Source organism: Doryrhamphus excisus, linkage group LG22, assembly GCF_037039965.1.
Source record: "Doryrhamphus excisus strain RoL-2023G ecotype Guam linkage group LG22, RoL_Dexc_Guam_v1.1, whole genome shotgun sequence".
NCBI classification, from domain to species: domain Eukaryota; kingdom Metazoa; phylum Chordata; class Actinopteri; order Syngnathiformes; family Syngnathidae; genus Doryrhamphus; species Doryrhamphus excisus.
Window position 1 is genome coordinate 12,258,356 of NC_136378.1, and position 23,022 is coordinate 12,281,377.

At 44.7% G+C, this 23,022-nt stretch overlaps 3 protein-coding genes across 3 annotated transcripts; all 3 read left to right on the forward strand.

Moving 5' to 3' along the window:
• Positions 1 to 2,570: 2,570 nt before the first annotated feature.
• On the forward strand, positions 2,571 to 9,229 carry LOC131110134 (ubiquitin-conjugating enzyme E2 D2). The gene is made up of 7 exons (XM_058062878.2): positions 2,571 to 2,836; positions 4,620 to 4,683; positions 6,101 to 6,132; positions 6,219 to 6,296; positions 6,696 to 6,801; positions 7,418 to 7,511; positions 8,053 to 9,229. The coding sequence occupies exons 1-7, from the start codon at positions 2,813 to 2,815 to the stop codon at positions 8,096 to 8,098; spliced, it is 444 nt and encodes a 147-aa protein (XP_057918861.1). The 5' UTR covers positions 2,571 to 2,812; the 3' UTR covers positions 8,099 to 9,229.
• A 780-nt stretch (positions 9,230 to 10,009) lies between these two features.
• Positions 10,010 to 12,542, forward strand: LOC131110135 (CDGSH iron-sulfur domain-containing protein 1-like). The gene is made up of 3 exons (XM_058062881.2): positions 10,010 to 10,207; positions 11,074 to 11,276; positions 11,963 to 12,542. The coding sequence occupies exons 1-3, from the start codon at positions 10,150 to 10,152 to the stop codon at positions 12,050 to 12,052; spliced, it is 351 nt and encodes a 116-aa protein (XP_057918864.1). The 5' UTR covers positions 10,010 to 10,149; the 3' UTR covers positions 12,053 to 12,542.
• Positions 12,543 to 13,775: 1,233 nt separating this feature from the next.
• On the forward strand, positions 13,776 to 16,381 carry LOC131110130 (uncharacterized). The gene is made up of 2 exons (XM_058062873.2): positions 13,776 to 14,066; positions 14,751 to 16,381. Exon 2 carries the CDS (start codon positions 14,936 to 14,938, stop codon positions 15,827 to 15,829), a length of 894 nt encoding a protein of 297 aa, XP_057918856.1. The 5' UTR covers positions 13,776 to 14,066; positions 14,751 to 14,935; the 3' UTR covers positions 15,830 to 16,381.
• Positions 16,382 to 23,022: the final 6,641 nt, after the last annotated feature.

Consider the following 23,022-nt stretch of genomic DNA (forward strand, 5'->3'; position numbering starts at 1 on the left):
TCCCGCTGCATGCGTCGATATTACGAGTGGATGCTGGCTGCTGCAGTGGTATCACCCGGTGGAGTGTCCTGCTCCCTGGGCCGGGGGAAGCCTAGGCGGCCACGGTAGCTATAGTGGTGGCATGCTAATAAGACTATAAGACTCTGGAAAAGGGCAAAGGCGATGCTAACGTGCGGAAAAACGCCCCCCCCCCCCCCCCCCCCCCCATGCAAGGATGTGCAGCTGTCAGCTTGGCAACACCCCTGAATGGTGAAAGGAGGAACTCCCACGCATATTCACACTCACTATGCACACGCAGACGAGTTTTACTGCCATCGTGTGGAGGCTCGCATTTACAGTACAGTACACGGTATTCCCCTGTATAGCTGGGAAACTGGTCATGTGACGTGTATTTTTAATAACAAATGTAAATGTTACATAAGGATATGGGAGATTCAGGTATGAATTAGTGTAATACATCATAGAATAAGTGCTAAAAGGTAACCACTGAATTATAAAAGTTAATACTACTACTAATGATAATAATAAAAATTTTAAGACTAGTTGAAAAATGTGTATACTGAACATGAGCCGTAGGATCCAATTGGCTGCTCATCAAGACACGGGACAATTCCCGGTCCAAATGAATATTTTACCTGGTGCCGAAGAAATTTGCAGCAGAGCGCCAAACATGGGACATTGAAAGGTGGAGAAAAAAGATAACCTTGACATTTCTGCTGGCTTCCAACCTGACTGGCATGACAAGAAGATCCCACCTTGGATATTTTCCACATAACAGTGGAGATGGTGCTGTTTTTGTTCTTCGATGGGTTAGTGGAGTTTCAGGTAGTACAGGGGCATCGAATGACAGCTGGTTAGGTGGGGATGTTACAGGGAGCAACCCTCCTGACCCAAGGCCGTCGTCTGGGTGGTAACGACTGGCTTTATCAACAGGATAACGCTGTAGTTCCCAATGTCCACCTGACAAAAGACTTCTTCCAGAGGAATAACCTCACTCTTTTCGACCATCCTGCGTATTCCCCCGATCGAAATCCAATTAGGGATAAGAAAGTTTACAAAAATTTGACATCGGTTCCAGACACTAGATGCCCTCCTAACTCTTGACGGCTCCCTCGATTTATGTCAAATCTTTTAGCCGTGCCAAACGGAACTTTGATGGAACTGCTTGCTTCAGCATATAATGTTTTAATAGATTTCTTGAACATGTGGCCAAATCCAAAAACCTCTACAGCAGGGGTTTCAAAGCCAATAATGTCATTTAGTGTTCATTTTAATCTTTTAGCTAAACATATTGCCAGGCTTTTATAGTCATTATTAAGGAGTGAGATTGGCCTCCGATAATCTATCACTGAAGTACAGTATATTACTGTGGGTTAGGAATCAATGCAATAAAGCCATCTGTAATCAGCCCCCACTAGCGGTGGGGGAATAGGAAGGTTTTTGGAGTAATACTGCCATCTGGTGGCATGTTATGTGTATTGTAGTTGTAGTGTATGGTGCAATGAATTTGTGTATGTAATGGAATACACAAAAGATATACGTCTCTCTTTACGTGTGTGAATAAAATAAATGGATATATGCATAGTGTCAGATATTAAGACCTTACAGCATTGTTTCCCAAGAAAATTGATTGGTGGCAGTAGCTCAATTGCAACTAAATAAAATGCAAACTATGCGATAAACAATATCAGCACATTTACAAACACATTTTCTTCTCTCCAAATCTGATTTTAATTAAATCACATTGTTAGTAGGAGCAATTAAGTGAATAATCACATACTTCAAATATTGTGAACGCTGTTTTGTTTGGTCAACTATTACGCTGATACTTTGTCATATGCCTTTTGACCATCAGGGGACACCGTACTCCGGCCCGAGTATTGGTCATACATGCTAATAGTCGCTAGCACACCACATACAATCTTGCATTTGGTTCTGCCGACTCGCACAGTGACATTTACTTCCGTGTTTACATCCTACATGGCTTAAATAAAGTCATGTCAAGCCTTCATAGTCATAGTTTTCCTGCATTTTACCACATACGGTGTTCGTGCTGGATGACATTTATGATATTTTTGCTCTACCTGATATCATTAGCTTGCATCCACAATGAGTGCTACTGCTGTTAGGAGCCAAAATGATGCTCACATGGCACTTTTATGTGCATGTCGGCCGTGGGCCCCAGAGAGGTTACATACGGTTTCCGGTGTGAAAGCTTGGCCTTCAAAATAAAACGTGTTTAACTTGTACAAGATTTTACCACATATAACGAAAGGTGAATAATCAAACTTTAAAAAATCGTGTCGATTGTGTTTAAGACCAAATGTTTTGGGGTTTGTTTGCACGTTGTCTGCAAATTTACTGTTGGACTGTGAAAGACAGTTTTTTGCAAACCTAAAAGAAAATTAATTTTACTCATTATTATATCATGTACATTTCATAATTATACATGCATTACAAATGTATGTAGTTTCTAAGTTATATCGTTTACCCCAAGCCCCGTGTTTTGTGCATCTGCCGATCTGTAATTGTGAAATTGTGCAGCCGGATGTGCTGTCACTGTCACTGTTGTGTGAGCACAGGCCCGCTGTGATTTGGTAGCCGCTGCAGTCGGAGGAAGGACCGCGGTTCTACCCCTTCAATCTTTCAGTTTCGACTCGAAATTCCATAGGTGGCTCCTCGTAGTAGCGATCAGATATTTGTGTGTACTCTAGTCGTGTTCTATGATAATTACGTCGCTGTATTATCAAGCAACTGAGATCACTCGCCATTTTAATCGCAGGTTTCCACTGACAGCAGCGCTAGCACAACAATGGCTCTGAAAAGAATCCACAAGGTAAGGAAGTGAGCGGCGAGGCCCTTGGATTTCGTAGTTTTGCTGGGGATTTTGTCACGGGCTTGTACGTCAGTCGGTTGCGGTTGGGTTTTACTGTTGCCCGAACAACATAATGGTATTGACAGAAGAAGCTGTAGATTGTCGCTAACGTTGTGTGGAGACCCAGCGACGATGGTTGAAGCAGTGCGCCGCTTTTCTGTGCCACAAACGGGGCCACCTCGGTCGACACAAAAGTCACCATTTACCATGGCCGTATACCTTTTATTTTGTCTATATTTTAACACGTTTAGCCGTCATATACGAAAATGTTTATAGTGGACATTACATCTAAACGTATTCCTCCTCTATTAAGCGTGTTTATTTATTTCTTCATGTCAATATGTCCGGGTGGCTGGCTAACGCCGATAAGCTAAGCTAGTACATTAACGCGAAGGTGAAACATTATGGTACACCGTGATTCTGTCCGTCGTCATTTGTGATGGTTTGGATATAAAAATCCACATCTGTGAATTTAGCTGCATTATTAGTCATAATTGTTCGCGTTTGTTCTGCTCTTGACTGTTGTACAGTTGCAGTTGTTAGCTGCTACGCTAAAGCTAGCTGAAATAGAGCGACTATTGTGCTTGCCTTATTATGGTCAAAATCACCAATTTGGGCCTTTTACAAGAGATAAAACCCTAGTAAAAGCAATATAACAACATTTAACACCAATATGAACAGAAGCCATTATGTTAGTATTATGACAGCCCATTTGTAGGGACGAATGTAGGCTATTGAAGATACTCGTACTTCGGCTGCTTTCATACTCTGCATTGACAGTTCACGAAGTAAAATGGCATTTACGATATTATTGTGTGGCGACGGTGTTAAATGTTTGTGTTTTGCACCGTTTGCCATCGACACAACAGCAAGAAAGTGTGAAAAGCTACGGAATGTTAGCAGGCCCCACGCGTCGTTCGCCCGATGTCGCGTTTGTGACAGCAGCCTCGGGAAAGACATCATACAATCTCTCATCTTATGCAAGCTTATTGTTCATCTGATGTTTGTTCGCCCACCTTAAATGTTCTTTTACGTTTTGACCTGTTTTATAATTCCCTCGCTTGCCGCCTAATGTTGCCATAGGAGCTGAGCCAGCTAACATGACGCTATCGTTTGCAGCGCTGCACCAGCTAGTGACAACCAGCAGTCTTGGCTGTAATAACGCCAATTTTGTAAATTATTTTCTCCAATTTGTCGTGGCTACAGCTGGACTAAACGCTGACGTTGTGAAATGCCTTTGCAGGGCATGCACAATGCATCAATTGAAATTTCACATGTCGTATTTAAAACAAATTCATTGCAAGTGATCAAGTGATGTTTTTGCTAAACCCATCTTATACACTAGGGCTGCACCGACAATCTCGATAAGCACTAAAATGCATTTAATTCATTTTACTTAATTCATTCTATTAATTTCTATAAAGACATTCCACCATCAACTGGCCCTCCGGGACTTTTCATGAAGAGTGGCAGAAAGACCACTGGGCATTTTTTTAAACAGACAATAATATATAGTAATAATAATACAAATGAAAAATGTGATTGGTATAAGCCTAAGCCCGGAACATGGTTTGTGTGTGTGGAGAGAAAAAACACACAAGAAAAACATGCAAGAGAATCGCAGTTTGAGCAGGAAAATTGTGGTTCACCATGCCAGCCCTGTTAGAACTCTTTTTGTCTGACACTGTCTTGCCACACAGTTGTTTGATGCTGTTATGTAATAATATGTTTGTTGGTGTTTCAGGAATTGAATGACTTTGCACGGGATCCTCCAGCCCAATGTTCTGCTGGACCAGTAGGAGATGACAGTAAGTTTAGTACCACCAGCAGTGTTGCCCACACATTTGTTCATTTGTGGCGGCCTGCCACAAATAAATTAAGATTGCCACAAATAGATTTGGCATTACACATTCACCCTTGCTCATAAACATATGAGATTATATAATGGGACTATCTGTGAATATAGGTTGTCGTTACAGCGCCGTACAGTAGCTGTACCTGCCCGAGAATAAGAGGACTTAGCAGGAGGGACAAGTGTAATGTTGCTATATTAAGCAAATACTCGGACCCTTCTGGAAAATTAAAGAGAAGAAAATCGAGCGACTTTTTCTCGTCTTATCTGGAACATTTTGAGACACTGACTTGAAAGCATGTATCGTATCGCTCTCAACGATAAGCGGTACTGCCGTGGGCTCCTCCGCCCTTATGGCAAAACACTCACAGGCAGCTCAGTCTTGTTTGTGACGTTAACAAGCCAGCCAGGAAGTTCATTTGTGTTTGTAAACATTCATCCCTTCAATGAATGAATGAATGATTATACACTTTAATGATTATACTGGCCAGGTATGCGCATTGGACAATGTAATCCAACTGCTCTCTAGGATGCCTATGGAGGGTTAAGGCGGAATAGTATGGAACCATATAATATAATAAAGCATTGTGAAAATAGACCTCAAGTTGATTTTTTACAGTAGTAAATGTATACTGTACATTTTATCAGTACCCATATGGGTACCAGGAAGTGATGCCAAATTGGTGCCTTAAGCCAGTGGCGGCTTAAAGGGAATGTCGATTTGGCATTACGTACACACGCATGCTAAATGTTGGCTTAACGCTGGAGACTGCACAACTACTCCACAGTCTCCGCTTGGCTGCAGTGGTCAGTGTTTCTGCCACCCTTCATCTCCTCTCGAATAAATGTTATCTCCAGTGTCTGACCAACAGCCACATGCTGGGAAGTAAATACAGCAGACCCTCATTCTAATGCTATACTTGTTTGTTAGCAGGTCTTACAGTATGTGGTGGCTTGCGCCCCTTTTTTTTTATTAAATACAAAGCCAGTCTATATGAGGATGTATACATAGATGGGCTCACAACTGAGCCGTTTGAAACGTGCAGTGGAAAAGCGGCAATAGTTCAGAGTGACAGCCTTTTGGGGAGGTTGAGCCGAAGCAGAGTACCACAACGGCATATCAATGAATCCATGCATAATCAGCATGTTGAAATCAGCCTCAACACAAATGCCACAGGGTTGTAATTATGTTCCTTTAACATGATTAAAATGTATGCAACTTATTTTAGGGGTAACAAGGCTAACAAGATACTTTGGGTAGCTTTCTGGTAGCCTTTTGTTGCCATCTTGAAATAAACAATTGTTTATGTTTGTGTGTTAAGTCAAATAGTTGCTTTGCCTGTATTTTTCCCTGATCATGTCGGATGTTTCAGGTTTTCACTGGCAAGCCACAATAATGGGGCCCGTAAGTATTATTTGTGCAAAACATTGTACTTATTTTCACGTCCTTTGTGAATGTGTAATGCTAAATGTTTTTGTGTCCCTCATTAGAATGACAGTCCTTATCAAGGCGGGGTTTTCTTCTTGACCATCCACTTCCCCACAGACTACCCCTTCAAACCACCAAAGGTAAGCACGACGCAAGGCAGGTCGTCCTCAGGTTACAAAGGGGTTCCCTTCTTCGACTGTGATGCAAGTCAGAACGTATACCCAAATGAATAGCGGGTGTGTTAGTGTTTGTGAAGACTACTTGCCTACACAAACATTCCTTGTCCTCTGTGTTTAACAGTAAATTTTGTTTTTATTGGCCAATTTCGCTATTCCAGCCGTAGTTCCATTAATGTGGAACTCATAGGGCTGTAAGCGTGCTGTTGCCGTGAGTGAGCTCGCTTGCAGTCCAGCCTCTTGTCACTGAGACAGAGACTGAGTGACTGACGGGAGGGTTCAATCACTTTCATTTCCACTATAGAACCAACATGCACAGGTGGGACATATGCAATGTGTTGACCTCTTTGGGTTTGTCTTCAGGTTGCATTTACCACAAGAATCTACCATCCAAATATCAACAGCAATGGCAGCATTTGTCTTGACATCCTGCGATCACAGTGGTCTCCGGCTCTCACCATCTCCAAAGGTAGGCTGTTTTCTCCAGACCTGTGGTGTCACAGTTGCACTAGGAGGTTCACCGTATTTGAAACTATGGAGCCAAGGAAAGTTGCAGCCCAGGGTTTTTTGTACTTTGACTGCCAAGATAGCAGAGATGAGGATGCTGAGGTTCTCATTGGGAGTGACCGGGATGGATAGGATCAGGAAAGACAACATCAGAGGGACATTACATGTTAGAGGCCTTGGAGATAAAGTCAGAGAGGCCAGACTGAGATGGTTCGGACATGTCCAGAGGCGAGATAGTGAATATATTGGTAGAAGGATGCTGTGTTTTGAGCTGCCAGGTAGGAGGTGTAGAGGAAGAACATAGAGGAGGTTTTTGGATGTAGTGAAGTTTGTGTGAGAGACAGACACAGAAGACAGGGTTGAATGGAGGCGATTGATTTACTGTGGCGACCCCTGAAGGGAAAAGCCGAAAGAGAAAGATTTAAAACAAAGAAAGGTTTGAAGACATTTTTTTACAGATTTTGATTGACACCTCTTGAAGCAGGCTTTTCGTATGTCAAAGACCAAACTCCCTCTTGGTGGATTCATCACATTCAGTCTGGTTGCTGGTCTGTTAACTTCTGCTATGTCTTTCCCAGTTCTCCTGTCCATCTGCTCTCTGCTGTGTGACCCAAACCCGGATGACCCCTTAGTACCGGAGATCGCCCGTATCTACAAGACGGACAGGGAAAAGTATGTCTTCTCATTCATTCACATGGTTTGTGTGCAGGATTTTGATGCTGCATCACTTTCCAGTATGCTCTGACTGGTTGGGAAGCGGCAGACTCTTTTCTTTTGGGGGGGAGCTTTGCTGCTGTGACGGAGCAAGTCTCAACTAATGTGCTGACTTTGACCACAACACACAGACGTGTGTGAACCCTTATGAAGTGGCAGCCAGCTGGCCTCTGTTGCTTCTTCTTCAACCAGGGAGAATAATGAGAACACGAAAGAGACTGTAGCAGCAGTTACTGTACTTACTCAAAATGGGGGCTCATCTCTGATAGAGACCGTGTCACAATTAACCGTCATCAATGGAAATGAATATAAACAGCACTTCAAATAGACATCCTTACACACTGATATACATGAAAAACAATACAATTTTATACTCATTTTGAACCTGCAAGGCATGCTGGTTAACATAGTCCGTGTGGTACAGTTGCATAAATCTAAATGGCTGTCCTCTTGCCGAAACAACAAAAATAAAAGCTTTCTCTCCTTTGTCTGTTTCCAGGTACAACAAAATAGCCCGGGAATGGACACAAAAGTATGCAATGTAGTGTTGGAGCAGGATCATTGCCAACCAGCTCTACGGCAAAAGTTTGGGGAGCTTGAGATGTAAAGAGAAAACAAACAAAAAAACACATACAAACAAATGAAAACGTTTCAAACAAGGTCTTGTTGGTTTCCATTGGAGTGCTTTCATTGAGCCACGCCTCCCCCTCACCAGAGTACCTGTAAAAGTCTCTCGACGCCCCACCCCGCCCCAACCATACGTGTCGTCCCTGTGTCCTCATCTGTCTTGCTTCACCCCCTCCCTTCCTCACCTGCACACCCGCCCATGTACTAACAGCCAACATGCAGTCCTCTTTATTGTGCCCCCCGGTTTTTCATTCCTTTATTCTGTTTTATTTTGTCGACAAGCAGGTTTGGCTGTGGCCGCCTCCCCCATTCCACTCGTACGTCCCCATCCACATGCATCCCAAATGTCTATCACTTAAAGCATTCCTTTGAGCATCTAAACTTCTGAGGGGACCTTTTTATTTCCCTTTTTTGGGGCACAATAACTTGGAGGTATTTTTACATGCTGCATCCTTTCTTGTTTTGTTTTCCTTTTGGATTCCCATCTGTCGAGAAAGCAGACTGACGAGTCGGAGGGCACTCTGTTTCATTTATACAATGAAAACTTAACAAATCATCGCAGGCCTTTAGTGGTCTTCTGTTGGATACTATGAACTGACTTGAATTTATCGCCACATTTCCTGCTCCTTGCACCTCTCCAAGTTGACCCATTTGTACACAGACACACACACTCACATTCACACACACAAGAACAAGTGTAACCCCATGTCACGCCCCCACAACTACCGCCATCTTTTTCTTTGACAAAGTGGAGGTTCTGGACCAGGTATTTAAGCAATTCATTTTTTCTTAGTTCAACCTTTGTTTTTATCCCACCCCTCCCACTCATAACTCTTTAGGTTATTTTTTCCTTTTTCTTATATGCTTTTTTTTTGTTTTGTTTTGTTAAATTAGAGGCTAACATCTTCTATGGCTCTGGGACTGGCTTGGGCTCTGAGTGCGAGGAGAACACACTCTTCTTGCACAAAACCTCTGTATATTGAATTACCTGAGAGGCTCGTTGAGCTTTGTGTGTTGATTAAACTGTAATAAAAAACCTGTGACTCCTACGTTGACTCATTCTAACGCCTTTTTGGGAGGACATGAGGGGGATATTTAATAACTGGGCATATGATAATAAAGCATGTGACCCCTTTTTGGAGTTGTTTGTAAACCAGTTGGGTTTATAAACATTAGGTATGACTACACGGTAGATACAGAGACTGCCCTTCCTTTATTGACAGTCAAAACAGTGTCATTTGACAGTGATTGTGTGGTCTACTGTATATTAGACACACCTTTCGCATGATGCAATACACTTGCACTATTAAACGAATGCTCCTGGCGGATGCGGATTGTTAAGGCTTGGTATGATGTGCACAGTTTACCTGTTAAGGTTATCTGGCGCCCCCTTGTGTTGCCTGATTGAATAATACGGCGCTCATTCGTCCACTGCAGCTGTTTAATTCCAAATAAAAGACGTGTCCCACAAAAATAGTTTTTGGTATTTTGTAAACGGTTGGTGTGTCGTCATTTAGCCACTCACTCGGTTCGAGACTAGTATTTCATCATGAAAGAAAAGTCAAACGCTGATGTCTGGGGCGAGAAACGTCACCAAAGATTCTATTTATCAAGCAAGTCCCCTTCCCAATCAGGCAACGTGTGAATTTTATACAGCAATTGCGCCAAACAATCCAATATATACACCATATGTGCACTTGTAAACTGATTTTAAATACTGCGGATAGCCACTGACACGAATAACTTGAACTATCGCCATAAGAACGACATTTCCATTCTAGCGCCAAAGCCAAACCGGAAGTGATATGAGGAGAGTGTCTGAACCCGCTTTCTGCTCTCTGTGACGTCGCTGTTGGAAAGTGACGCAGGGCGAGCTCGACAGCGCTCCCAGAAAGGACAAGAGTTCACTTAATAATAGTGCCTTTGACATTGCCGTGCACCACTCAGAAACACGGCGCCTGGAGAAACCATGGCCGTTTCAGGTTTACCACAGTTATCAGCCAACACTGGGATGAGGCTGTCAAAAGGTAAAACCGTTCAACTCAGCAACTAGCATGCTAGCATTCATAAAGCGGATTTCAGTTCGGCTAATGTAGTCAAGTGGCAGCTCACGTGACTTTTATTTGTTTGCGGACCACAACCGGATGTGGACTCAGTCGCTAAAATGATCCACAAAACCCAGGTTTGCGTCTATTACCTGCAATGGTGGCTACCAGCCACTTGGGTGTGTTAAAAGGCCACGGAACAATATATAGTTTCTTAACGGTCATCTTGAAGGTGATCCACTTTCTTTCCGTGTCTTGGCCTTCTGCCTCCCGGGTGCAAAAGGCTCATCACGGGACCCGCTAAGCCAGTCATGCGGCATGGCGGCAGTCTTCGTGTGCAGACATGAGCTCCACTTATAAAGCCTCTGCACGTTGCTTCGAAAATGCCTTCCCTCTTTTAGTCCTCTTGATTATCTGAGGGAGGTTTTATAGCAAAACATATGCACTTCCTTCAAGAAAAAATGTACATTAGACAGTTATGGAATATGGACTTTCTCTTGTGATCCTATTATTATCCACACAAATGCATAATAAGATGAACATTATAGATGGCATCTTAATGGGATCCAGTTTAACAGGTGTAACTGCATTGTGTCGCTGTTCCATATGTTTGGATGTACATATATGCTAGGTCAAACAGGTGCACCAACATCTGCCTGCAGGTGGACTCTAGTCCTGATTGACGAAAGTGTGAAAACTGATCGCTCCCAAACACTATGGTCACCAAATTTGACCGTAACCAGGCGGGTGTTGGCTATAAATCCTAAAGAAAACTGTGAAAATCATCAAAAGTGACGACCAAGTATCATTTGAAAATGAACGTTTGGTTGCCGATTGTGTCTCTGCAGAGCATTTCCTCGTAGCGGTACCCGTGGCAGTGCTCGCAGCCGCAGGTGGCTTTCTGGTCAGCCGTTACCTGAATGGGCGGAGCTGTAAAAAGGGCTTGGTGAACACGTGCATCAACAAAGATAGTCCCAAAGTGGTGCACAGCTTCGACATGGAGGACATTGGCACCAAGGCTGTGTACTGCCGCTGCTGGAAGTCAAAGAAGGTCAGCTTGTAGCCAGGAGTCATTGCTCAATTGCTAGTATCCATTTTTCAGGGGTTGATTAATTGTGTCTTGAACCATTGAGGCAAACTAGAGTGCACTACTTGCTACAACCAATCGCCAACAAAATGTGTTTTTAAAAAATGGAGGTTGCTTACAGCCACAGCAATGTTTTTTTGAATTGTTCTAACTGGAAACCCTTTAATAAACCATGCACACAGCCAGTGTAGGATACTTGGCTGTTAGATGAGTATAGGCATTAATTGGAGTATTTATGGTAAACATCGCAAACGCAGGTGCAAAATAAATCCCTTTATGTGGCCCGCCACAAATAGATTTGTTGCTACCTATTCACCCTTGTTCATAAACACATTTGCCCTGCCAGATAATAGGAGAACCTCGCAGGAGGGATCGGTGCTGCCAACTTGTTGCTACCGACCTTGTTGCTATATTCAGCGAGTAATCCGACCTGTCTAGATTCTCCTTTTTTGTTTTCAAAAAAGCAACTTGTGACAAACGTAGTGAAGAGACTTGGTGGTTGATCTCCACGAACCTCCCCTGCCCCAAGAAGCACTCACAGGTGGCTCCGTGACATTTAAATTTTGTGTCATAGCCACAAATAGATTGCAGTCCTGTGGAAGAAAGCAAGTATCTGCCGCTTTAGACTCATTTGTCCTCTCTCCTTGCAGTTCCCGTACTGTGACGGCGCCCACAGCAAACACAACGAGGAAACTGGTGACAATGTGGGACCCCTCATCATCAAGAAGAGGGACACTTAAGCCAAACAATTTGTCGCCCCCTCCGACATGCATCCCCTTGTTTGTTCAGACATGATTACGGCGTCTAATGGACGTGTACTACAGGTATTATGTTGTCACAGTAAATCGTCAATAGAATGTGCTACTGCTTGAACACTAAGTGACATTAAGGAGATACAGGAATTAAAGATCGCTTGGCCGCTTATAAATGGTTTGCGTGTCTAGGGTACTACAAGTGTGGAGCAGGTGATGTAAAAAAAGGGTTGTGCCACTTTTCTGATTCCAGCCTTAAACGAAATAAACATACACTACCCACATGAATGTTGCTTGCTTTGTGTTGTGCTCCAACAGCCAAGTTTGTCATGTCTGATGTCACGTCTGTCCAATCTGCTGTGGAAACGCTGCTGACAAACGGTATATTTGGCTTTTTCTTTAGATTTTCTACAGTGCTGTGTGTCAGATCAAAGGGGATATTCTGTGTAATGTAAATAAACTTTCTTGTGCAACTTGATGATGACGCCTTATTTGCCCTTCGTGCGCGCGCGCACGTTCTGCAGTGTCCACCCCCTTCGGCACCAGTGGCCATTTTAAGACGCGTCAGTATTTGTGGTGACCGCTAGAAGACGCTGTGTTTACACGAGCGGTCGTGTCCAGATCGCGCACGCGAGTGTTGGTGGGGGCCCCTGCTGCTATAGTGACGCGCGCGAGAGAGCACGCACGGCCGCGTGCACGTAGTCTGTGGCTGCGTGCCAGATGCAAGCAGGACTCTCACAAGAGGTGGACTGGACTCCCCGTCCCTGTGAGGAGTCACCTGGAAGCAGCTCTTTGGTGGCTATCGTTGGTGGCTAGCTCGTTAGCACCTAGAGGCTAACAACACTGCTAGCATATAACTTGTTACTGTCATCACCTTTTACGTATGCAAAACAAGACAATGTAAAGCATAAGAGGCTCTATTTCACTTCGAATACATACATATAATATTAGTATACAGATGAATTCATTCATATCTACGTAGTTTTTACAATGTTTATGCCAGTTTTACAAAATAGTTACGAATACTTTGTACATCGATGTTAGTCCTGTTTTTTTCAAGTTACTATTATTCTTGTATTATCTTTAACATTTTTGTCAACTTCTTTGTCCTTTTTTAAAAGAAAACTATATAATGCATATACAGCAAGACAACATGAAATACTATATAAAATATAAATGAGTAATATTAATATACAAAAAATTCTATTTTGAGTAAAAAACGTCCTTTTGGTTGCACTTTGGACACTGCTGATTTATGAATAAAGTTTTTTCAAAAGTATCCAGTTTAGACAGTTTATGTCAATAAATTGACATGTAGACATATTGACATAAAGTGTTTGATTTCAGACTAAAAACCAGTACTTTGCAATATTCAGCATTTAGGTTTATTAGCAATCAACTTGAATCACCGAAGTAAGACAATACGAAATATATTCCTCAACTATATCAGTGTGTGTAGTTAATCTGTGGGCTATTCGCTAACGTAAATTTACATTTGTGGCTTTTTTCAATTGTAACTGTGATCATGCATATATTGAATGACTCAAAATGTATATCGGCCCATCTCAGGCAGTTGTATTTCATATAATATAACATATTAACTAACATCACGTTGACATAACTGCAATAAATGAACTTTTCAAAGATGTCCCGACGTACGAGATGCAATGCTAATAGCGGTTAGCTTATAGTCCAGTGGAGTCTTCCATGAGTGTGTGTGTTAATGTGCTGACTTCCGGCCGCATGTTAAGATGTTTCAGTGCCTTTCCGTGGGTCGTCGTGACCGCCACGCCACGCCGTCGAGTCCACTTCGCATTTTGAGCGACGCCCCCAAATTCCGTGCCGAGTGTTTGCAGACCCTCCGGGACGGAGAGGTGGAGGAGGACTCGGCAGCTCGGCCGTCTATGTTCACCACAAGCAACGCGCCATTACTCCATGACTTCATCCCACCTTTTTGACAGCGGCGTTCGGACAAGTGTGGCTTACTTTGTCCCCCTCGTAGGTAAGAAGATTTCCACGCTACTTCCTGGTTGGTTGCGGCTGCTTTGTGTGTTGTTGTCGCCGTTCCGTGCGTGTCGCAGCGACCACTCGGACGGTGGTCAAGCAGCGCCGTGCGTCGTCGTCGTCGTCGTCGTCGTCTTCTTAGGTAACAACCCAAGCAACAAGCTTCGCCATTGTGCCTGCAAAACACCCCGCGGTGATCTCCTGTCCACTCGTGTGTCCATTGTCGTGTTTGTCCACTAACATGTCCACGGAATATACCCTGCTTCTTTTTTTCCTTCACAGCCACCGCATCGTTGCGCACCTCGCCGCTGCTCGCCGTCGATAGCAGGACAAAAGACAGACTGTTTTTTTGTGGACGCTTCTCTATTCCTCTGCCACGGCTGGCACACATAAGAGCAGTCGTCAAAATGTATTTGAAAAGCGCGCTCCACATTTGACCTGCGCATATGCGCATATCTTTGCATATTGTTGTCGCTCTGTTATTGATTGCATTGATATACCGTGAAATTCTTAAAGGGATACTAACCCCCTGCATGCGGAAATCACTGCTAACACATGAACTCGGCTCACAGCAGCATGTTTGCTCCTCTTTATTTCCACTTATGGGGTTGTTTCGTTTGTGTGTATTTTCTGCTCTGTTTTTGTCTTCTTTTCTTCACACTGTTCATGTGTTGCGCCACAGGACTCCACGGCTGCGGCAGAGAATGGGAATAAGGACACAGGCCAAGGCTTGCCATTTTGGCTGAAGTAAGAGGACAGTTGTCAACCCCGCGCCGGCTTCAATCCCTCTTCCCCTCACCTCCCCCCCTCTCCCCCCCATCTCCTGCACGCACACAAGGACACAAACCGCCGCCCACATTCACGGCTATGTCCACAGCAGTAGACATTGCTGGCCCTTCCTCGCCAGACCAAGGCAACAGCGGCGCTAAAATCCCCAACGAACCGCTGAGACCCAGCCTCAAGCGCTCCAACCACCCCTACGGCCTCTCCCATTACATCTCCACTCCTTCCCAGGCCATGGACGTCAAAGGCCTCATCCAGCCCTCCCCGGCACAGGAGCAGACAGCCCCGCCCGGCCCCACCAAACCTCGCCGTGCCCCTTCCTGGCCTGACATGTGGGAGTCGCCCAGCGGGCTCCACCTGGCCCACGCCGCAGAGCTGCTGATGCGAGCCGGGCTGCTGGCGTTGACCCCGACTGCCACGGAGCAGGCCGGCGCCGGTGCTCAGAGCAGCCAGCCGACTAAACGCGAGGTGGCGGAGACCAAGGGAGGCAAGGGAGATGCCGAAGGCGGGGGGTCCGGGCCCGAGGAGGAGGAAGAGGACTCACCTGGATGCAGGGCCGACATCCAGCCCTTCCTGGGTGCTTGGTTCCCTTTCAGCCCCACTCTCTTACCTCTCGCTGGATTCCAGATGGGTGGAGGCCACTGGAGGAGCACGGCTATGGGAGCTGAGGGCATGGAGGGCCTGGTGGCTGAGGGTCACTCCCCCGGTTCTCTGGGCGGGGGCAGCGGAAGCAGGAGGAAGAGGAAGCGCTGCGGAGAATGCGTTCCATGCCGGCGTCAGACGAACTGCGAACAGTGCAGCAGCTGCCGCAATCGTAAGAGGGGACACCAGATCTGTAAATACAGGAAGTGCGAGGAGTTGAAGAGGAAGCCGGGGGGCCCCGGGTTTGAGAGCAGGGTGTCCGCGTTTGACCTCAGAGGCTCCGACTTTTCTTTGGGCCTGGCGCAGGAGAGAAGCAGCGGCGCCTTAGATGGATAATAACGTTTGCTGCAGAGGATCTCGTTTTGGATGATTGTTGTGGAGCTGCAGTGTAAACACACACACACACACACACGCATACACACACACTGGACACCATGTTAACAAGCTGGTTGAAAGACGTGGACATGATGTGTTGAGTGCAGAGCTGCACCTCTGATCAAGAATGTTCTCACTCGTTCCCATCCTTTCTTTTGACAATCAGTGAATTGGAGAGAGAGAGAGAGAGAGAGAGAGAGAGAGAGAGAGAGAGAGAGAAGGATATCAATGTGTTCCATGATGACTAATATGCTGTAAATAGACTGTAAATAACGGGAAAAAACAACATTATGTCTTTTTTACATCCCTTTCCAGTTTGGATGTATTGTGTTTCAGCCGTTTAAAAAAAAAAAAAAGAAAACAAAAAAAGAGCCAAATGTTTTGTTTCGAACGGGGACTCTGGATTCTGTTGTCACTGCATCATCAGTAAGCGAGTCGTCTAAATTATTTCATGTGCAACTTGTACCGTTTAGATCTGTTTGCCCTTTTGAAATAAAAGAAATTGGCCATGTGCGCTTGTCTACGTGCTTCGTGTGTGCTAAGGTTGGGCGATGCTGCACATCTTAAAGTCAATACAACGCCGGTAATGCCGATATCGATGCTTTTTTTTTTTTGCTTGAAAATTTTCAAAATCGTTGAATGAATTTGATTTTTGTCTTTACTTTGTTGATCTTCTAATCAGAATAAAGCACAGGACATTTATTTTAATTGTGTCAACAAACGTACTTGTGAACATTGTAACAATATATAAATACAACATAATTTAATGTGACACCAAACTTATGCAATTAGTCCCTTTCATTACGTACGACATAAGTCAATAGTACAAAATAAGGAAGGAAAAATAAGTTATTCATAGGCTTTGCGTATGTAAACAAATAATATCACAATAGCATATATTTGTTAAAATAGGCTAATATCGATTCAGTTAATTCGCAACTGATAATATGTTCAGTATCAATGTCTGCAATAGGCTGCATGGTGGATGTGGTTGGGAGACCCATGTTCGATTCCACCCTCGGCCATCTCTGTGTGGAGTTTGCATGTTCTCCCCGTGCATGCGTGGGTTTTCTCCGGGTACTCCGGTTTCCTCCCACATTCCAAAAACATGCTAGGTTAATTAGCCACTCCAAATTGTCCATAGGTATGAATGTGAGTGTGAATGGTTGTTTGTCTATATGTGCCCTGGGATTGGCCGGCGACAGCTGGGATAGGCTCCAGCACCCCCGTGACCTTTGTGAGGTTAAGCGGCAGAAAATGAATGATGACTGCGATAGTTATGTAAACCTTACCTTTAACCACCTGGATAGCGCTACCCAAGTTAGCGCTCATTTGAAGTAGATTGGTGGTCGCTAGTTCGAGCCTGGCACTACACCCTGCCTAAGTTTTGTTCACTCTTGTCAACTGCACTGAGTTGTGGGTTGACTCACTGAATCACTAACTCCTTGTGGGGATATGTGGTCCCAGGTTTGAGTGACTAAGCCAGTCCTGGGTTCAAGCCGAGTCAAGTTAAAATGTGAGGGTGTCGGGGAGCGAAGTTTACCGACTTTACATCCGTGGCCCTTCATTGGCTGGCATCTGTTACACTAGCCAATGAGCTGCAATCCATGGGCTGTCAATCCACGGTCCAGAGCAGCTCTTAAGGTGTCGGGGAGTGAGGTTTACACAATGTAATACTGCACAGTCACACAAGCTGGCATTCGGTGCATCGATACTGTCAATACTTGTATCGACCCCCCCCCACCCCTCATTCACGCTCATATTAGTGTATGTTGGCCAACGTGCTTCCGCTCATACATGAGCATGCACGTGTACTCGTGTGTGTGTGTGTGTGTGTTTGTGAGGTTGTGTGTGGATTATGAGTCACCTAATGGTGTGGCGGAGAGCCTTATCACAACCCCACAGACACACACACACACACCTACACACTGCTTGGCGAGCACACACCTAAGCTGACATACATCACAAACACTCTCCATTCACACACACACACACACACACACACACACACACACAAGGTGACGCAATGTCCTTTTTATTCATAACTCCACATAAGAAAGATCTCAACACAAGCTGGGCTGAGCGTGTTTTTTTTGGTCGTTGCCGTAACGATGGCTGATGTGATAAGACCTTCTTCCTCAGCGCCACACTCCAGGGGACCTCAGGGAAGACGTAACCATGGCAACGGTCGGCCTGAGGTGTCACGCTATAATTGGGCCACGGCTGCACTTCCTGTGCGCCTTCAGTCAGGGGGGATCGCAGAGGGACTGAGTGTGTGTGTGTGTGTGCGTGCATCTGTGGGGGTGGGGGGTTGTGTGTGTGTGTGTGTGTGTGTTTGTCAGGCAGGCGAGTGAGAGAGAGAGAGCGAGAGAGAGAGAGGGAGCGAGGCGCAGCACGCCAGCCAACGCAGGACACTGCCAACTCATGGAGAACAGCAGCGAGCTCCAACATCATGCTATGACAACACTCGCTCTGAATGACAAACACACAATCTTGCACTAAAATGTGTCTTCATCATCCCACATGAAAGCTACCCCCCCACCCCACCCCAACCCGGTCGTCTGTGCCTTTCTAGTGATTTGGAGCTTAATCCCCCCCCCTTCTCTTTTTTCGTTACGCACGCACACACGCACACCGGAAATCTGTGTCACCCGCTGCCCAGCAGGTCCAGTGACTCCCTGAACGCCTGCAGTCTGGCTCCACTGGCCTGCAAGATGGCAGGAGAGGAATGGGGGGAGGAGAGGGGATTGAACAGGGGACAGAGAGGGGGGAGGTGGAGGAAAGGAGGGAGGGGTTGGAGTTGGGAGGGGGGGAGTCGAAAGCGGATCCAGGGAGAGAAGGTGGAGGGTGAAGGGTGGAGGGTGGTGGGGGGGTTGAAAGAGACTTGGTGAAGGGCAGAGAGGGAGGAGGGTTGGGGTGGGGGTGGGAGGGTAGAGTGGGAGAAAGCGGGAGGGATGAAAAGCAGGACACAGGAGGGGGGAAAGAAAAGAGTGACACACGGGGAGGAGGACAGCAGGGGATGGAGATAACGTGGGCCAAACAAAGAAAGAGGAGAGATGAGTGTGAGATCCAGCGAGTAGACTGATGAGGCCTGATAGAAATGCACTGAGACAGGAAGGTGTGTGTGCGTGTGCGTGTGCGTGTGCGTGTGCGTGTGCGTGTGTGTGTGTTGCATTGCGTGTAATCAAGCAGCCCTGTGGCGCTTACATATGTTGGCAGCTCCTCTCACACTGCAGTGGGTTCACACTCTGCCAGCCAAGCTCGCCGCAACCTGCGCCGGAGCAGGGCGGACCCTCACTCGCTCAGCCAGACCTTCCAGTCCTGACCGCGGCTTGGAGACACTGCGTCTCATTGTGTCCCCCCCCTCCCCGCGCCCCCTCCCTCCTCTAGGCCTCCCTCCCTACTGTTAGGAAATGTGTGAGAGCTTAGCGGAAACAACGCAGCATCTTTTCTGAGGTCACTTTTCTGCGTGTTTATGAACTCCGGTGGGGCCGGAACTCTGTGGTCTCCGCTTCCTGGAAGAGCTCGGCCTCTTCTGACTGCTTTCTTGTATTTTGGTAACACTGGGGGTCAAAGGGCATCCTTGACCTTTGGCCTTTAAAGCTATGAAAGGTGGATCCATAAACAACACCATCTACTCTTGCTTCCGAAAGCATGGCTATATGATATCTATATATTATCTATATGATATCTATATGATATCTATATGATGTTCTAAACTTTTCGTGGTAAGCGTGATATGCGGTATAGCCCCGCCTAGTGGTGGTTTACCATACACAATTCATGTTTTTCTTCAATTTCAAGTGTTTGGATGATGGTGGGTGTGGGAGGGTAGAGTGGGAGAAAGCGGGAGGGATGAAAAGCAAGCAGGACACAGTAGGGGGTGGGTGGTGGTGGTGGTGGTGGGGGGGGGGGGGTCGTGTTGCAGCTATGCATCCAACAGAGTGTGCTGTCTCATAAGTCAATTGACCCAACATTTTCCAGCAGGAAGATGCTTCAACAAGGCATTTACGTTTTGTAAGTCCAATACAGTGCATCCTCACAGTCGCGGCCCTCCAAAGGTCCAAATTATTGGTAATAAATTTCCTTTTTCCATTTAATTCACTCTTATTTGGTAATAATGTATAAATATGTCAAATAGTCAAAAGTACAACAAATACAATATGTAGCACTGTTGAAAAATGCCCACAATTTTTACATGTTTATGTCTTTGCGTTTCACTGGTAATGTTCTTCCGTCAAGCCTTGAAATTTTGCACTTTGTTTGGCTGTCCTTGAATGCACCACAGCTGTGGGATTAAAAGAAAAGGAACTGATATGTACATCAACACAGTGTACTGCGTACCTGTACGTTTTATACTTTAATGTGTGTAATAACTGAGTGAGGCATATTTAGGGATTAAACCTGGCTTGTGTTGCGAGTGAACAATGGAAATTGAAGAGAGAAGGAGACGGTTCTGGAGCTGAATCTAATCTAATAACATCAACAAGAGTTTTATGGTTGTATCAATTACTTCAAATGTCGTAAATATCACTTAGTATCTGTGAGAGGTTTTTTTTGGGGGTTTGTGTTTTTTCGCAATTCACAAAAAAGTTCAACTGAACTTTTTCCTGAACTTTCCTGCCATGGATAAATAATGAGAAAAACCTGAATGTATGTGCGCTAATAGTCATAAAGACTTGTTTTACCCCTTGTACTAATTTTCTACCACTTTTTCCGACTTGCTCAGGGTCATAGGTCATCTTTTCATGCTATTTCCATTCTCTCCTGAGGCAAAATACCACACAAATTAGTGGGCTGTGCTCAACATACAGCTTCCGTTGTTTGCGGAAGCCACAAAAATAGCTACATAAGATCCAATACCAAATCCAATAAATGACTCTAAAGACGCATATCATCCTGGCGCTGTCGTTCACAAAAACGCTACTAATGCTGACTTTAATTAGGATTCATTAAACAACGATAACCTCAGTGTCTGATATCATTTATCCTGAATTCATCATGCGATTTAATAAGGTATTATCTATGACCTGTTCGATATATTCATCACAATGTCGCTGTTCGTTTTCACTGTGCTTATTATTGCTTCTTTTCATCACTTAATGAGGTATTGTTTAATCACATCTCTTGTAATTATTCATTCATTTTCTACCGCTTATCCTCACGATGGTCGTGGGGTGCTGGAGCCTATCCCAGCTGTCTTTGGGCGAGAGGCGGGGTACACCCTGGACTGGTGGCCAGCCAATCACAGGGCACATATAGACAAACAACCATTCCAGCACCCCCCCACGACCCTGGGGTGGATAAGCGGTAGAAAATGAATGAATGAATAAAAAAGACTGAAAGAACCACTTGATACTTTTGTCTGACATTTTCAGGCAAGGTCAAATAGTGTTCTCTTCTGAGGTGATGTCTGCACAAAATTCTGTTAATCTTTAGCCTGCTGCTGCTTGCAAAGAGGAGGTGTGTGTGGGGGGGGGGTAGCCACGGCAGCTCCAGGAAGTTAAGCAAAGGACTGTGATAAAGTCGGCCTGCCTGCAGCGATAGTTCATCACGGCCTCTTGTCACGCCATCTCATGATGCGGAATCGATTGTTACCACTGAGGAATCAGCGAGAAGTGGCCTTCGCTCCTCCATTTGCATTGCTCCCAAGAGTACTTCCCTTTTAGCCGAGTGATAAATCACGACTGCAGCGCTCGTTTTGCTGGAGTTATTGCAAATATACACAACTAATAGCTGAGAAAATGCCACTTTCATTTACTTTTATGTTGTGCTGCGTGACTACACGTGTAATCGAGGAAACAAACCAGTGCAAGGATCTAAAATGATTACTGAACAATTAGTATTTAGATCACATGAGCGGCATTATGAGAAAAGTGAACTATAACAACATAATATGTCATTTAGACTACAATAAACGGCAAAGCTGGGTACTATTTCAGCACATTTAGATGGATTGCCTTACTAACAAAAGTCTTTCTCTAATAATTAGAAATGAAAGAGCAACGCTCATCATGGGTTTTCAGTCTTGCAAAAGTCATCATTTATATCTCCAGGCAGACTTTGAACAAATATTAATAGTTTAAACAGAAAGTGCGGACGAGGACACACCAAAGATCAAGCTTTGTTGAGGGCATGCCTTTTTGCATGTGTGTGTTTGGTTTGCTACATCAGCGTTTTTAGAACAAGTCAAATGGTTGCATGTGACAATCTCATCAAATCTCACTTTTGGTGGGGGTTATGTTAGTCATTGCAACACCCTTGAACATGTATATTTATATACATTCATATACGTACTCACATTCATACCGATGGACAATTAGGAGTCACCAATTAAACTAACATTTATGTTTTTGGAAAGTGCGAGGAAATCGGAATACACGTAAACGCCACACAGAGATGCATTTTAAAACTGTAATCTTGTAAAAATCAAGTTTGGATTTTCTCACCCCCCCCCCCAAACAAATCAATTGATGTGAGGCAATTTCTGATTACCAGAGGAAGAAAATCAATGCAAAGTTGCAATCACTTGAGTTGTGCTGACATAAGTACGTTAAGGGTGTGGAAAATAATCGCTATTAATCGATACATCGATGCGCGCGATGTGAGTTAATCGGCTAATTCACTGGGTACGGATGCAACTGGCGGGTGAAATCTAGATTCTTTGCGATCCGTTTGTGGGTATCGGTGGATACCGATACCCCCTGCAATGTTTAAATGGTATGTTTGGAATCCCTGCAAGTCCTCAGTAGATTGGTAGAAAATGTAATCCATTGGAGAGGTGATAAGGAACATGCACTGATTTGACCTCAGATCCACAAATATTAATTCAAGTAAAAAAATAAGTAGGAAATGTATGCTGTGATCAGTCTTTGTGTGAAGTAACTCGTTTCCCAGCATGCATAATAACCCCCAGACAGGTGTCTGCTGGACAAAGGCACCTGAATGCATGATGAGAAGCAGTTAAAATGTTTTTTTTTATTTGAAACTTGTATCGGTACTTGTCTTGTATATTTCTTACCTAACTTTTGAGTGTTAAGTTGCTGTGTAATGACTTTAGCAGTCATTTTATGATGACACCGTGAGTCAGACTGTTATACTGAGTAATGACCTTCGTTGTGTGTTGTCTCATAGCTCGTTATTGTCTCCCGTCA

What these genes read in the sequence shown, in the direction of transcription:
- LOC131110134 (XM_058062878.2), top strand. Translation starts at nt 2,813, where the DNA reads ATGGCTCTGAAAAGAATCCACAAG. An exon ending in ACCCCTTCAAACCACCAAAG is followed by an intron (nt 6,297 to 6,695) that starts GTAAGCACGACG and finishes GTTTGTCTTCAG; the next exon opens with GTTGCATTTACCACAAGAAT. An exon ending in TACAAGACGGACAGGGAAAA is followed by an intron (nt 7,512 to 8,052) that starts GTATGTCTTCTC and finishes GTCTGTTTCCAG; the next exon opens with GTACAACAAAATAGCCCGGG.
- LOC131110135 (XM_058062881.2), top strand. Translation starts at nt 10,150, where the DNA reads ATGGCCGTTTCAGGTTTACCACAGTTATCAGCCAACACTGGGATGAGG. An exon ending in TGGGATGAGGCTGTCAAAAG is followed by an intron (nt 10,208 to 11,073) that starts GTAAAACCGTTC and finishes GTGTCTCTGCAG; the next exon opens with AGCATTTCCTCGTAGCGGTA. An exon ending in GCTGCTGGAAGTCAAAGAAG is followed by an intron (nt 11,277 to 11,962) that starts GTCAGCTTGTAG and finishes CTCTCCTTGCAG; the next exon opens with TTCCCGTACTGTGACGGCGC.
- LOC131110130 (XM_058062873.2), top strand. Translation starts at nt 14,936, where the DNA reads ATGTCCACAGCAGTAGACATTGCTGGCCCTTCCTCGCCAGACCAAGGC.